Source organism: Triplophysa rosa, linkage group LG2, assembly GCF_024868665.1.
Source record: "Triplophysa rosa linkage group LG2, Trosa_1v2, whole genome shotgun sequence".
NCBI lineage: Eukaryota > Metazoa > Chordata > Actinopteri > Cypriniformes > Nemacheilidae > Triplophysa > Triplophysa rosa.
In genome coordinates, this window is record NC_079891.1 from 31,838,382 (window position 1) to 31,853,900 (window position 15,519).

General features: G+C 37.6%; 1 protein-coding gene across 1 annotated transcript in view; it reads right to left on the reverse strand.

The window, feature by feature from the left end:
* hk2 (hexokinase 2) overlaps positions 1-15,519 on the reverse strand; it is a 39,031-nt gene that overhangs the window by 21,322 nt on the left and 2,190 nt on the right. The window contains exons 2-5 of the mRNA XM_057357581.1: positions 8,697-8,859; positions 3,769-3,917; positions 1,711-1,830; positions 1,523-1,618 (exon numbers count right to left, since the gene is read on the reverse strand). Of these exons, the coding sequence (XP_057213564.1) occupies positions 1,523-1,618; positions 1,711-1,830; positions 3,769-3,917; positions 8,697-8,859 (528 nt within the window). The remainder of the gene's footprint in view (positions 1-1,522; positions 1,619-1,710; positions 1,831-3,768; positions 3,918-8,696; positions 8,860-15,519) is intronic.

A 15,519-nucleotide genomic window follows, 5' to 3' on the forward strand; every position in this document is an offset into this window, starting at 1 on the left:
TGGCATGTGATCTTAACATAGCAGGCCCCATAAAAGGGATAAAATCGCTTTTTGACTTTTTGTTCATATTTTTATTTCGGTGCTTTTGGTTATTTTGGCCCGGACCAAAAGAGAAACATATTAATTTAGTCCTGGTTCGCTTAGCGTTCAGACTGGCATTTTAACAGTGAACCTAAAGATATCGAACCTAACAGCTTACGTTTGAAGACGCAACGTGATTGGACAGCTTTTATGATTTATATTTTAAAACGGAACTTACCGGACATCCAAAACAATGCTGTGTGCTGGATTATACATGCTCAGTGTGTGCCTGCGCATACGAGGGTATTTTTAGCAAGTCGGTCATTCGCGAAGACCTCATGAAGTGTATAAAGCAGTCAAAACGGCGCCAGGAATTCCTCCGTTACATGCGCAAGCACAGATCTAATAAACACTCCTTTTATATGAACAAATCACTTGATTTTGGGGTCGTATATTGTTTTTGGTTCGGTTCGATACCTTTGGTCCGTGCTGCCGCGCCAGAGTTCATTTGAAAGTGGACCGAGACCCATCTTTTCAGCGGTCTCGGTCCGCTTGTTTGGTGCGCACCAGGGTTCGGGTGACAGCGTTCACACTTACACAAATCTACTTTATGGGAGTGTACATTTTTAATCACACTATTAAACTTCTAAGTCGTTTTTATATGCAATACTTAAAAACATAGTTAATAATATTTCTCCTCCCTCTTCACGCCCTTTTTAATCCCTCCTTCAACAAAACACTTAGGGGTCTTTAGGGAACTTTACATTTGCTTGAAACGTCCGGAGACTGCAATGATGATGGAGAAACTTGTGTTCGGTTAACCGAGCAAGGTCAGAGCAAACGCCTTCTGCTTGTACCTTTTTAAAGTTTCTGATAATAAGACAGTTAACAGCAACTAGAGCACTCGCGCTATAATCCTTGACTGACAGGACAGCTGTTTTGGTGGTTACCTAGCAACAAAAAAAATCGCTGCGTCAAAGAGTCAACCAAAAGAGCAGCACGGCGCACCTCGCATTTTCGAACATGAAAAGCGTGTCAAGAAATGTTTGTCACTGCAGATCTAAACTGCACTTAAATGTATGAAAGGTGGTGAGAGGAGCAGATTTTTTGTTTCCTTGACTGACAGGACAGCTGTTTTGGTGGTTACCTAGCAACAACAACAAAATCGCTGCGTCAAAGAGTCAACCAAAAGAGCAGCGCAAGCGCGCCTCGCGCTTTCGAACATGAAAAGCGTGTTCTGTCTGATCGACCCCTTACCCAGCCCTAATGAAAATTGACCATGGATTAACTCTAGCAACCATGTTTTTGTTTCGTTTTATTTGTAGGAAAATAACGGTAGACACAAATTGACCATGTTTTTGCTACAGTAACCAAAGTTTAACCATACAATGGTATTCAACATACAAATCGTATTCAATATGCCAAAAACATGATTACTACACTACGATTAATTCTCCTAAGGGCAGGTGACATCAGAATGTAAAAACATGACACATCGTACCCCTCTCTTGTTAATGGCTTTTCGCAGAAGACCTACGACATCTCTTCCTTCCACTCCGCTCGCCTTGAAGCCTTTGGTCCACGACACCAGATAACTCTGTACAAACACAAACGCAAACAGAGTGACATGTTTACTAAAAAGCTCCTCGTTTTAGCCTTCCGTTTCATTTTTTTCCTTTCCCATCTCACCTCATCCAGTTTGGTCTGCTGGCAGGGAAATGAAAAGGTAAACCCAAGAGGCAGCTTCTTGTCTTTGATGCCCATTTTTTGGAGGAAATTGGCCAAGCATTCAGCGATGTGGTCGAAAAGCTGGAAGAGAAATATAACAGGATTCATTCCGAGACGGACTTAATTGCATCCTTCCATTCAGGAGTCCTTTCGCTCAAAAATCACCTGTGCCGAAACCTCTAAACGTGCCTCAAAATTGTCAAAGTCTAAATGAAACCAAAGGAAACAGATAAAGCTTTTTAAAGGGGGGCCTAAATAGGGTTTTTTTAAAAGGTAAATATACAGAATTATAAACAAAGAGTACGCAGGGTATAGTCAGAGATTTAACAAACAGGTTTTTTTATGTATTGAACAAAACAGTGAACAAATGGTTTACTCTAGCTTGTAGTTATTAAAACTCTTGAAAGTGAAAACAACCAAAACCAGCCAAAAAGAGATGTGAAAATCCAATCCAAAGAGGAAAGTGGTTTGGTGTGGTGAAGAAGCTGCCATCCAAATAAGCACATTTGACATTTAGGCATTTGACAGATGCTTTCAACCAAAAGCAAAAACTGCATATAAGGTATATTTTTATGTCTGTGTATGAATAGTCATTATGGCGATCTGGAATACTTGATTCTGATTGGCCAATTGTGACATTACAAGGTATGATATTTCTAGATAACAACCACTAATGACACATAGTAACCCGGATGTTACAAAAAATGTTGACAGGCACAGTTTAACACTACACAAGTAGTTTTTAATAACATAAATTGCATTATATTTACAAATGATTAAACCAAGTTGCCTGTTCGTTGCATTTGAACTTCATGGTCTGCGGAAGGTAAATGTATAAAATATATAATATTATAGAATACTAAATTAAAGTTATAAAAGATATCAAATCTATATTTCATGTTCAATAACTTGGGGCAAGTAGCCGTGTAATAAGCGGGATAACGTACAGACATACGGCCTGCCTGTACATTATCCCTTACTTATCATATATATATATAAATATATTATCAGAGTTGTCATATCCGAAACAAATTCGGAGTCTAGGAAGAACAATCACTGTCCTATGAATAGCTTATTATTTGTGTCCTGTTTTAGATCATTTTTCACTTTCTTTTATGTTGTTTCTGCAAAGTCACACTTTTCTACTGGCATTTACACATTTACTGAACCTCATGATGAAGAGTCTCTGTTAGATCCCAAGTTGCTTTGAATACATTAAATGCTCATGTAAAACACTTTGGGTAATAAAGTGTCTGTTAGATGAACACAAAATAAACGAAGAATCTACCAAAAGAAAGGCGATGTTTATTATTTTTTTTATTTTAAGGTGATATCTATTATGTTTATTGATTATTTAGCAGCACATTTAGGATTTGTTGTGAAAATGAAACGGGTGTAAATAAGACACTAAAAGTTGTAAAAGGCCACTTGTGTTTTACAGAACTGTGTGAAAGGTGAAAAAAAAGGATTTAAATGAAGCATTTGAGTGTTTTAAAAAGAAAAGAAAGTGTGCATCGAGACATAAAACTAATAACATCGCACACAATATCCACTTGTAACACCTTCAAAAGTTCAGTCTAAAAACAGCTCATTTCAGACAGATGATGTGAGAACAGAAGCCTCAAAGACAATCTGCCAAAATTCATTAAGATAAAAACAAGAGGCATTTATGTAAAAGCATGCGTCAAAGTTTTAAAATGAGTTAGTCCACTGTGCAAGTGTAGAAATTCTGATTATACATCAGAGTTATATTTCTAAATCTTAAACTCACTTGACATTTAATTTCCAGTGAGACGACTGAAGCACAAATATATCAGTTTTGCACAATATGAAAATGGTAACCTGCTTTTATTGTCAACGATAAGAAACGGTGAAGGATGCCCGACATGCAATGCGATGTACTACAACAATGTGGCATACTACATTTACGTGTTTAGCAAACGCTTCTATCGTTTCACTTAGTAGTAGGCACATGGAGTAGTAAGGTAGTGTGAACCCAGACCCACACATAGTCCTCACCTCTGTTCCACTGCCCCTCATGATGTTCTCTGGAATGGCATAGATCTGGTTCTCCATCTCCACATTTTGCTTTCCATTACTGGACACCTTCACAAGCAAAACCCGGAAATTGGTTCCACCCAGGTCCAGGGCCAGGAAGTCACCCGTTTCTGCAAGCAAATAAAAAAATGTGTATTTGACAGCAGAACATTATTTGAAAGAATGGTTGATTGTGGTTTGCATTTCAGACACATGCATGTGCGAATGAACTTTTATGCATATTTGCGCTTTGAGTCCAACTGGATGAATAAATGGTGTTTTCCTTCTCAAATACAGTTGAGGTCTAATGTTTACATCCCCTTGCAGAATCTGGAAAGTGCTAAATATTTGGGAAAAAATCAGGTGGGTGTAAACCTCTGAAAATGGTTTTTGGTTTCAATTTTTTATATTTAATTTCCTGTGAAACATACATGTATTTGTATAGCTTCTGAAAGACATTTCTAAATGAAAATGTAAATATATATACAAAACAATAACAATTTACGGCCGCAAAAAAAACATTTTCAGAGGTTTACACCAACCTGACTTTAAATAAATCGTGTTGCCTTCATGAGCATCACTGAATGTTTATCTATTTTAATAGTTGTGTATGAGTCTCTTGATTGTCCTCAATGTAAACAGATGAATCTCAACATCATACAGTCACTGCTGGACATGAGTCAAACATACAGAAATGCTGAAAAAGGATTGTGATTCTGGAAGACCTGGATGATTTTTCTGAAGATCAGTGGACAGTTTAATGACTCAGGACAAACAAGAAACCCTTAAAGGTCCATTCAGTAAAATCTAGCGGCAAGGTTGCGAATTGCAACCAACCGCTCTTCCCCTCCCGTTCAAAACACTATGACGGCTGACAGAACATGGCGAATTATATGAAAGGGGACCCGCGGTGCATGTAGATAGAAGTAGCTCATTTTAAGGTAATAAAAACATAACGCTTCTGTGGCAAGGGGTGTGTGATTTAGCAAGGTCTGCAGCGGGAGAGAAGGCTGAGAGAAGAGTGGTGAGTAAATGGGGTGCGAAGTGCAAATGATGATCAGCTGTCCTCTATTCCAGTGATTGGTGTGGGGATGCATATAAACAGCTCGGAGACAGGAGCCGGGTGTGTGAGAGCCAGCAGAGACTACTGCGGAGACAGAGCGAGAGAGAGAAAGCCTGAGAGAGGAGTGCTTCACGAGAGGATCGTCAGCTCCAGTGGAATACGGAGGCTGGAAACAGAGACGCGCTGCGTCAGCATTGAACTGTGATATATTATTTGTTAATAAACCATACTTCTCCTCTGCAGTAGTCAACCCGATCTCTTCCTTCTCACCTACACGAACCTTGCTACAGCTTCATTTTGTAAGGTCTTTATACACCTCTGAAGACATAAATATGTATATTATATTGCATTTCTGTCAACAGATCCTCCAAAAAATTACACACTGGACCTTTAAACACAACTGTGACAAAACATAAAAACTGTCAAGAATCAGGGGGATGTGAACTTTTTAGAAATCCTGTTATTATTCTTTGGTGTGAACTTTTTGTGTAAACATTTATTTCGTGAAATAACTTGTTCAGGACAGGACTAAATTAAAAATATACCATCATTCTTTTAAGTTCCCCTTATTTTCACCAAATTGTCCAGATTCTGCATTTGTAACATTTTTTTAAAACTTTATAATATGTCTGCCCCCATATTATAAACTCATATTATAACACATTCCATTATGAAGATATACTTTATATCTAGAAATTAGTTTGAGACTTTTTTCTGAACATCATAGTGTGTGTCAAAAAAGATCAATATTGCATTGATCAACCCAGAGACTGTGGTAACACACTTTCGGTTTGTCATAAAAATACAAAAGCTGTGAACTGCATTCATCTAGCATATAAATGGCTCCAAAGCTACCACAAATCCACAAAAAGCCACACTTTTTTATGGGTGAATCACTTAAAACAAGCTCACTTTTTTCAAAAGATATGGTACAGTTTTGACCTTTACGACTCAAACGACACCTTTGAAAACTATTTGTTTATGTTCCAGTAAGCTTTTCCTCGAAGCTTTCAATGGTTTTCTGTGTCTAAAGCCTGTGGCATACTTCTTTTTTTACGTGTGCGCGAACGTACGCTTACAGCCGAACGCACAGTCTTACAAAGTACACTTCCTTCGAATCATATGCGTTCACGCGGGTTTTGAGGCATGCGCATTACGACATATTGCAAGACCTCTCCGGGACTACACTGCCGTGCAAAGGCAAAAGACCGTAACTTCGATTTTGGTCGAAAATGAGATTGATATTTTTGGGATATTCAAGACGTCCTTTATCACGTGCATAAGTACCTTGGGTCAATTTCATAGTTTTTTCGAGAAAACAATGCGTTGTCTTAACAGTAACTTCCAAAAGCCCAAAGGAAACCAAGGCAGAACACCGTAACGCTAGTTACCGCTCTTTGACTTTGTTTTGGAACGCTCTTTTATCGAGTTACGGTACTCTGCCTTTGTTTAGCTGTGCGTCAATATGAAGTTACTGTGCCGTGACAGTCTGGGTCTGCACACTAGTTGCAAGATTTGACTCCAATGCTGTGACAGCGTAGCATGTAGCATGATCACACATAAAATCAGTACAGTTCGCAATTAAATCCATATCCTACCTTTTCTTGTAACCCAATTAAATCCATGGCAATGAATGTCATCGAAGATGTTTAATCCACAAGAATTCTGAGCATTATTCCAACCTGCTGGGCTGGCGTTCACATAAATCAAATCGTCCTTTAGGCGAGGCAATTATTGTGAACGAATCTGTGGCTTTGAACAAATCTTTGAAGTGAGATTCAGTGATTCAATGACCTATTCATAAACACAGTCAATGACTCGATATGTCACTCACTTAATTACTTACTTACCACCCCCTACCGGCTACCACCCCCTATAAGGATCACTTATTTTATCATCACTGCATATTTCTCTTTTGAACCTTTTTATTTAAAACATTATTTATTTTTAAAAAGTAAAACATTATACAGGTGTTACAATAATAGTTTTGTAAATGGTGATCAGCAGATGAATATTGATAATGTGGAAATTACTGCTTTTTGCCTTGGCGTGACTTCTCACTTTTTGCAGACACTACAAAGGCAGAGGACAGTAACTTCAAAATAGGGGTCAAATCAAGTTTAAGCTCATGTTTTTTTAAGTTTTTTACTAAAACATCTAATTGCCAGATTTCCAGTGTCCTACCTATAATTAATTTGGCTGGACAAATAAAAAACTTTAAAGTCATTTTCTCAGTTTCACACTCTAGCGAGTTAAGGTCTTTTGCCTTTGTAGGGCAGCACAGGGGTCAGGTTTTCTTCTACTACCTTGAATCGATGCTCCCAGGACTAATTACTAATAACTGATAACAACTAATTACTGCAAGAAATGGAATGCGCGACCTGCGCATACTTTATACGCGAGGTAACAAAATTCCGGCGGCACGTACTATTTTGATGATGAAATTTGCATCACACGCACTGTACGCTGTCCCTCGCTTACGCATAAAAAGGCAACTGTACTTCAGGCTTTAGACTCTTGACTCTAACTTCACAGATTTCTCAGAAAGCATTTCAACACTTCAATCCATTTCTTCAGAGCATCAACAGGCAGCTGTGTAAATGCTGAAGAAATGATGAGGCGGTCACAAAGAACTATAACGACAACTAGTTGAGCAAACAAACATCTCAAGAACTACACTATGACATTTAAAAGAAGTCTCCGAGCAAGCCGGTACGGCAAACATTCATCTGGACATGCGTCCACCCTCAACTCCCAGATCGATGCGGTTCCCTTGGCAACACTTCCAAGCAGCTGTCTGTCTGTCTGTCTGTCTGTCTGTGGTCCACACCCACATGACCGCTGCAATGACTTCTCTCCATGTGACGGCATTCATTCCAGAAACACGACTACAGTTTGTTTTCACACCCTGACTGAGGCAGGCAAACGCCCTCTGAAACAAGGGAATCCGCTGGTGTGGTGTCAGTCACGGAGAAAACACACACAAACATGCCGAGACCGGTGATAATACCACACCTGAAGTGCTAGATCAATCATTTCTCAACTCACAACTACAGACAGACATGCAGGGACACCGAACTAAGTGCTAAGAACTAAGAACGTTGCCTGACTTTTGTGCTTCCATGTTATTTAAAAGATTTTTCACACAAAAAAGTTTACATGGAATGGGCAAAAAAACACACCGTTAAAGGAATTGTCACCCAAAAATAAGACTTCTGTCAATGCTTATTCATGTCATTGAAAACCTGTCTATGACTTGAAATTTTGAGAAATGTGTGTTTTGTGTCCAGAAGTCAATGGGGTCCAATGTTGTTGTGTTACCAACGTTTGTCAAAATGTTTTTGTGTTCTGATGAAAAAAGAACAGGTTTGGAATCACATGATGATAAGTAAATGATCAAATATTTTTTTGTTTTGGGGTGAACTATCCCTTTAAACAACACTTGCAAACATATGGTTTTAAATCAAAAAGTAGTTTAAAACTATTCAAAATGAAGATTGAAGTGTTGTTGAATATTTTCTTGTTGTCAGACTAATTGAAACACGTCCACAGTTAATGTGTTAAAATGTGGCTGCTCTGCTTGCGGACATGTGTGAAAGTTATCACCAGTTGTTTCAATTTCAAAAATATATTTAAAAAAGTAAAATATAATAAAAGATGATACCTAGCATTTGTCAAATTTGAGAACCTTTACTTATTTTGCATACGATTTGAGAAAATCCATTTTCAGACCTACATCAGAAAATCCATTAAGTCAAATTGTGTTCGTTTCAGATCAACTGTAGTTCGTGTTATTTCTCTAAAAGTCCAAATCTAATCTGTTTGTTGAGAGATGAATGCAAGTTACCTGTTCCGTCAGGTGTGGAGCGAACAAAAGTGGGCAGCATCTTGACGGCAGCAGTTGGGTTAGTGTCTCTGCCCAGACCTTTGTCCATTTCTTTCCTGAAGCGTCTGGAGAAGTCCATCAGGTTCTCTTCAGACAACCGCATGTGGTACAGGTACTTGTCCACCTGGGAAGAAGAGATGACAGGTGAACATCCAATTCTTTAATACTTTTTTGTTTGTTTGTGTATAACAGAATAATAATCTCAAAATCTGAAAAACTGATAAAACCTTTTCACTCTTCTATTATATGATGCATTTAAAGTAAGGTACAAACCTCAATATTGCTTTGATTTGTATCTGTGCAAACATAATTTAGGCTAAAAAGCTTGAATGCAATTGTCTCTCATTTCATATGATCATTAAACTGTAATTTGACTGTTGTCCCTGACAACCAATTTCCTACCCTGTGCTATTGTGATCCATCTCAGTCTCTTTCTCCTTATCTTATCAAATCATTTCTTCAACATCAATATTTCATGTCCATTTATTTATGAAGCACAGTACACCCATAGTGGACAAGACAGTATTCAGCCAGACAGTCAATTTTACACAATAAAACCCCTGATCACCATGTCTGTTTATTTTGCAAATAATAACCTAATATTTCGAGTTATGACACAGGTAATGTTCATAATAGTATACTAATCATACTACTTTTGTATTATGTATACAAAGTGTACAGAATGTACATTACATCTGTATGCATGAAATAGACACATGACCTATTTTGTGATGCACATAGCCAGCACCCAATGCAATGACCTCAACTTCACCTCTCCATTTTTTAAAACTAAAACTAAAATTGCTTATTTGTTTAAATTGCCAACAGTTTTATTCAGTGCTCGTCATTTCGGGAACCGAAAATGACTTAAGTGATCTTAAAACAAAAATTATTTGAAACTACTTGACATGACAAGTCACCAAAAAATAGATGTATGAATTATTGTAAATCATTTTATTTGATCTTATCTGGACAAATTTCAGATTTGTCATTACTATTTTTTTCTAAAGCAGTTGTATGAGGGACCCCCTTAAGTCTATTTTTTAACTCTCATAGGGGGTCCCAATATGCCTTATGGGGGTCCTGGACTCCTGGATCCCCCAGACCCTTCAATTCGAGCACTGGTTGTATTTGTAAAATCACTTTGAATTAAACATGAAAGTGGTGATTGAGAAATAAAGACAGCCAGTCAAGGATTAAACAAGTACTGTTTTGTGTAGGAAGCAAACGTGTTTCAGAAAAGACACTATAACATCCATACTAATGAATTAAACAAATTCACGTCAGCTTTAAAGATAAAATCCTAAAATCATTTAGCATTATAAAATAATAACAAAACAAGCAAGAAAGAGAAGCTCGAATTTGCATGTGTACACAATGCATTCAGTAAGGGGTGTGTGACTGACACAGCCTTTCTGTCTTTCTGTACTACAGATCGGGTATGAACGCCAGAGGTAACACGAGACCATCGGCTGAAGCTCTTTTTACAAGAAAGGGAAGTTGGAATGTCCCGTCCCACATTGCAATGAAAGGTCATATGGTGATTTCATAAAAAGCTACTGAAAGACGTTGAGAAAAGACCTGCTTTAGACAACTTCCTTACAGATGACACAAACACCATGGGCCAGATTTACTAAACGGCAAAAAAGCCCAGATGGTAGTGGACATTTCTGTGGGTGACTTACTAACAAGGCGTCCATTAAAAAACACAGGCGCAATATCTTATTCCCATAATGGCTAACACAAAAGAGTAGCTGACACTACTAACTAACACTACCAAGATCAGCGCAAATTAGCGCATGATTAAAGACATGTTTTTTAGGCATTAAATAAAGCCGCAAAATACTAATACAAAGATGAGCACAAACTGTAGTAAATCGCATTGCGTGATTAATTGAAATACTAGCTGTGTCCACGCCTTTTCAGCGCTTATTTTCACTGTGCGTCTTTGGTAAACACCAAGAGTGTTTTTTACACCAAAAGAAGCGTTCCCACTACTGGTGACGCTCACTGAGAATCACGTCAACTCCCTACTTCACCCTTATGGGCCTCTTTCACAAGAGTCGGAAACTACGTCAACTTCCCCTACGGATTAAATCCCATTGTAATAGAATGTGCTTGTGTCATTTGAAGCCACTTACATTTATCTGTACAGTCTTTTTTTGCGACTTTAATATATATTAAACATAAAAATGAATGTCTGTGCGTTTATCTGTTTTATGCACTATAAATATTTAATATTCATTTAAGTGTTTTGAGTTTATACACCCTAGCTTGCATGTTATTTAAACGTGATCGCGTCACTGTATCATAAGAAATTACTTTAAAATACTGGTACACTGTTAACAGACTGTAACTCGTTAATATTTGTTAGTGAATAAGATATCATAAACTGCTATGGTAAGGTTTCTTTTTTTATTGTAATTAAAATACGATTCTTTGTTCATTCATAATACCAAATGTAAAATGTTAAAACTTAAATTGTGAAAACGTAATAAATGTAGAACTTAAAAATTAACCAAGGTTAAGAAATACAAAGTATTACATTGCGCTGTAACTAATATTAATAAATTAGACCTATTCAAATGTTCCTGTATAATCATGGTCTTCCGCTTGTTTTAATATACTGTAACTGTATATATAAACAATTATTCACTATCACAGAACACAGAGCAGACATAATAAAACACGCATACATAATGCGTGGCAATAATCCAATGCACCCGCGAGTAAAACGTCTGATATTATATATTTTACATTATTAAAATATTTTTTATATTTGATATTGATCTCATGTTATGTACTCTTTAAACAGGCGGTAATAAGGTATTAAAGGGATACTTCACCCAAAAATGATCAAATCATTTACTCACCTTCAAGTTGTTCCAAATCTGTATAAATTAATTTGTTCTGATGAACGCAGAGAAAGATATTTGGAAGAATGCTTATAACCAAACAGATCTCGCCCCCCATTAACTCCCATAGTAGGAAAAATATTTTATCATTTTTTTCATGACAAAAGAAGACATTTTGAAGAATGTAGGACAGCAAACAGTTCTGGGGCACTTTTGACTACTATTGTATTTTTTCCTACTATGGGAGTCAATGGGGGGCGAGATCTGTCTGGTTACAAGCATTCTTCCAAATATCTTTACATCAGAACAAAGAAATGTATACAGATTTGGAACAACTCGAAGGTGAGTAAAAAATTTTCATTTTTGGGTGAAGTATCCCTTTAAGCTTGTTTACATTATTCATACGAAGACATTTAATCCAGACACTCTTGTTAGACTTGGTTACTGCTGTAACCAGAACATTGTTTACCCTGCGTCGAACTACGCGGAAGTCAAAAACCCGGAAGTTTCTCTTTGCCTATTGGCTTTGCTCCCAAAAGTCGCTCCTCATTTGCATAAAGTTAAACATTTCTTAACTTTGTCGTGTCGCTAGAAACGCCCCATCCAGTCGCCAACGTTTGCTACTGCTCGTGTCGCTGGAAGTCGGCAGCTCTCCATTGGAATGAATGGGATCATGTCGCTTTGCCGCTTGTAATGTGAACGGAGCATAAATCTGGCCCCATGAGTCATGGTCGGGTGTGCCTCACACATCCTGAAAAGTGAAGCTGCCCCTGGTGGCTGGATGCAGTACTCTCCATGAAAACAAATGGGATTTGAGTCAAAATAAAAAACTTAATTACACTTTTAATAAAATTTTCCGTTTTTGATTTGATTGGAGATACTTTCCAGCAGAGAGAGACGTTGGAGAGAAAGATCGTCTAAAAATCACCCCCGAGGAAGTTGCTTTGATTCGGATCAGTATGCGAGTAACATTGGTTTTTCTGTTTGTTAGAACCAAGATATGTTGTTGTTGTTATATTAGTTGCGTGACGGAGCAGTTTTGAGCGTCATTGTTTATTGGGAACCGCTTTAATATTGTACTCGTCCAGATACTGGAGAGAGAGAGCATGTTGGCGCTAAAACTGGAGAGAGCGAGAGCGCGTTTTACTCTTTTACTCAATGATGAATAAACTTACAATTAATCCGCGGGTCACGTGCGTTTCGAACCGTAGAGCACGATCCGTTTCACCACCATACCGCAGGGGAGAGGGAACGCTCGTTGTAGAGTTGTTTGTCCGTTTAGGGCTTCTGTACAAAACATGGCGGCGAATTCAATGTATGAAGGGCCGCTCTGTATGTAGATATAAACAGCTTATTCTAAGGTATTACAAACATAATGGTTCATTACGTAAGGTCTTTATACACCTCTGAAGAATTAGTTTTGTATAGTACATTGCATTTCTGTCAATAGAGCCTCATATAAAAACACCATATTGTTCCTTTAAGGTAGTTGTTATCAACTGTCGAACTGGCCTCTGGTCATTATAAGCGGTCTTTGTATGGCCAGAGCTCCACAACTTTGGAAAGTTTTAAAAGTTCTTTCTTTTACTGAAAAAAACTGAACTGAACTGAGTGTAAATAATGACTGAAATTTCTGGGTCACCCAATTCGAGCAAATCTTATCTTGTAATTTTAGTTCGATAATGGTTCTATTCTGCTTTAGGACATCACCCTGGGGAATATCACGAAGAACACAAATTCCGAAACAACATTCACACAAATATTTCACCTCAGCAGAGGAAATGGCTGGTTCTCAGTAAATACTCTGAACTACGCTGAGAGGTGAAGCCCATTCGACTGCTTCTAGAATGACATTTACCACCACAGGGGGACAAACACATCACACGGCTGCCTGCAGCCTGACATAAGGAGGAGTGCCAAGATCACACTGTAAATGAATCAGCTATGCACTCATACATACATTAACACATCACGTAGAGTAAACCGCCTTCAGGCAGTGCGTTTGGCACTTTAAAAGGGAAGAAATTAAGTCGCCATGAAAGTGAAACTGAGATGGACTTACGTAATATAACATATTTCTGAAGTGGCTTATCAAACAAGGAAAGAAAATGTTAGATGGGGTTTGATTTTAGCCATTATAATTGCATAAATGGAAAAGTGGGTGTTGCAAAGAAGGGTGATATAAGCATGACCAGTGTTGGGTAAGTTACTCTGAAAAAGTAATGAATTACTAGTTACTAATTACACATTCGATCATGTAATTAGATTACTGTACAAGTTACTCTCTTCAAAAAGTATTTAGTTACTTATTACTAATTACTTTCTATATCCTACATCAACCTTGATGAGTTAAGTGATTCAAGGATAGACATGAAACAGCTCTTTTAATTAATTCAAATAAATAATATAAAACTACATAAAGTATTATTAATTACAAATGTGAGAATTAGACATTAAAGTAGGGCTGTGCAATTAATCGAAAATTAATCGTAATCGTCAATTTTGGCCTTCAACAATTACAAAAACAAAATAATCGAGGTAAAGCGATTATTGTGCTGCATTCCATTTTCAAGGATTCTCTCTTTTTTTGTATAAATTTTGTAAAAATCCACCCCTTTCCTTTACAGTGGTTCCACTGTGCTATTTCTTTACGTTTTTTTATTTTTCTATGTTGTTTTAAAAGTTAATGAGTAATCGTGTTAAATAATCGGGATGTCAATATTGACCAAAATAATCGGGATTCATGATTTTTGTCATAATCGAGCAGCCCTACATTAAAGCACAGATTTTAAAGTTAGACTTTTGATGTCAATTCCTCTTCTGCACACACATATATTACACAAAGTATTTAGTTTAATTACATCAGAAGTAAGTGTAATTAAATTACAGAAAAAATAAGAGTAATCCCTTAGTAATTAAATTACAGTAACAAATTACTTAGTAACTAGTTACACCCAACACTGAGCACGACTAAGTTACTTACATGCAGTATATATACTTAATTTGCACTTAAGTATATACACATGTATGACTTGCCCAGACTGTAAACTGGGGTGATAAAGTGTAACCAGCTCTCCTGCAAATCAGATTCTCAAATATTTCTGCATTCAGGAAACAAACGTGTAACAAAAAAGCAGGACCGTAAGTACAGACTGATAGTCACCTTGAACTCGAAGTCCCTTCTCCTTGCTAAAATGTCTCAGCGGGTCCCAGAAATCAGGTACACGCTGTACGCAAAAGTGTGAAGACGCAGGTATGTTACAAGAGGTCCGTGTAAAGCTCTCAGACGTAAAGGATGTCTCCATTTAAGATTTGGACCAACTAAAAAGAACACAGTATCAGACGACTAAATATAATGGAGACACAACCCTTTTAAATCTCAGATCAAGAATATCACAAAGACATGAGGGTGGCCACTGTATTGACTTAAGGTAGTGCAATAAGGCCTCGGGTTCTATGGACCGGGTGTCATTTGTGTTTGAGACGCAGTTCATGGCAATTTCAACACCAGCAACTTGTTACACACGCTTTTGACCATTTCACCCCAACGCATGATAGGTGAAACAATACTTCTACACGGAAGGAACTGCTTTCATTTACACAAGATGTTTCAGGACTCTTGAACTTGTGAAAAAGAACTCTTGAAAGTGTGTTGCAGCACCAGGAAATGATGAAAGTCAGAGGGCACGAACTGTGAATCTGACGGGATCCCAGTGGAATTTTTACTGCCTATGTGACTGCGCTAGAAATACAACACAGACACAATGTGGCAACATAAATCAGCGGGACACAGACGCCTAAATAAGTCACTGTTAATGGACGGACCACATTTAAAAGCTCAACTTGTAGAAAGGGCTCTCAAACACCATTTGCCCTTTATACATAAAATATTTGTACACCATGCAAAGAATATTCTGTGAAAATACAAT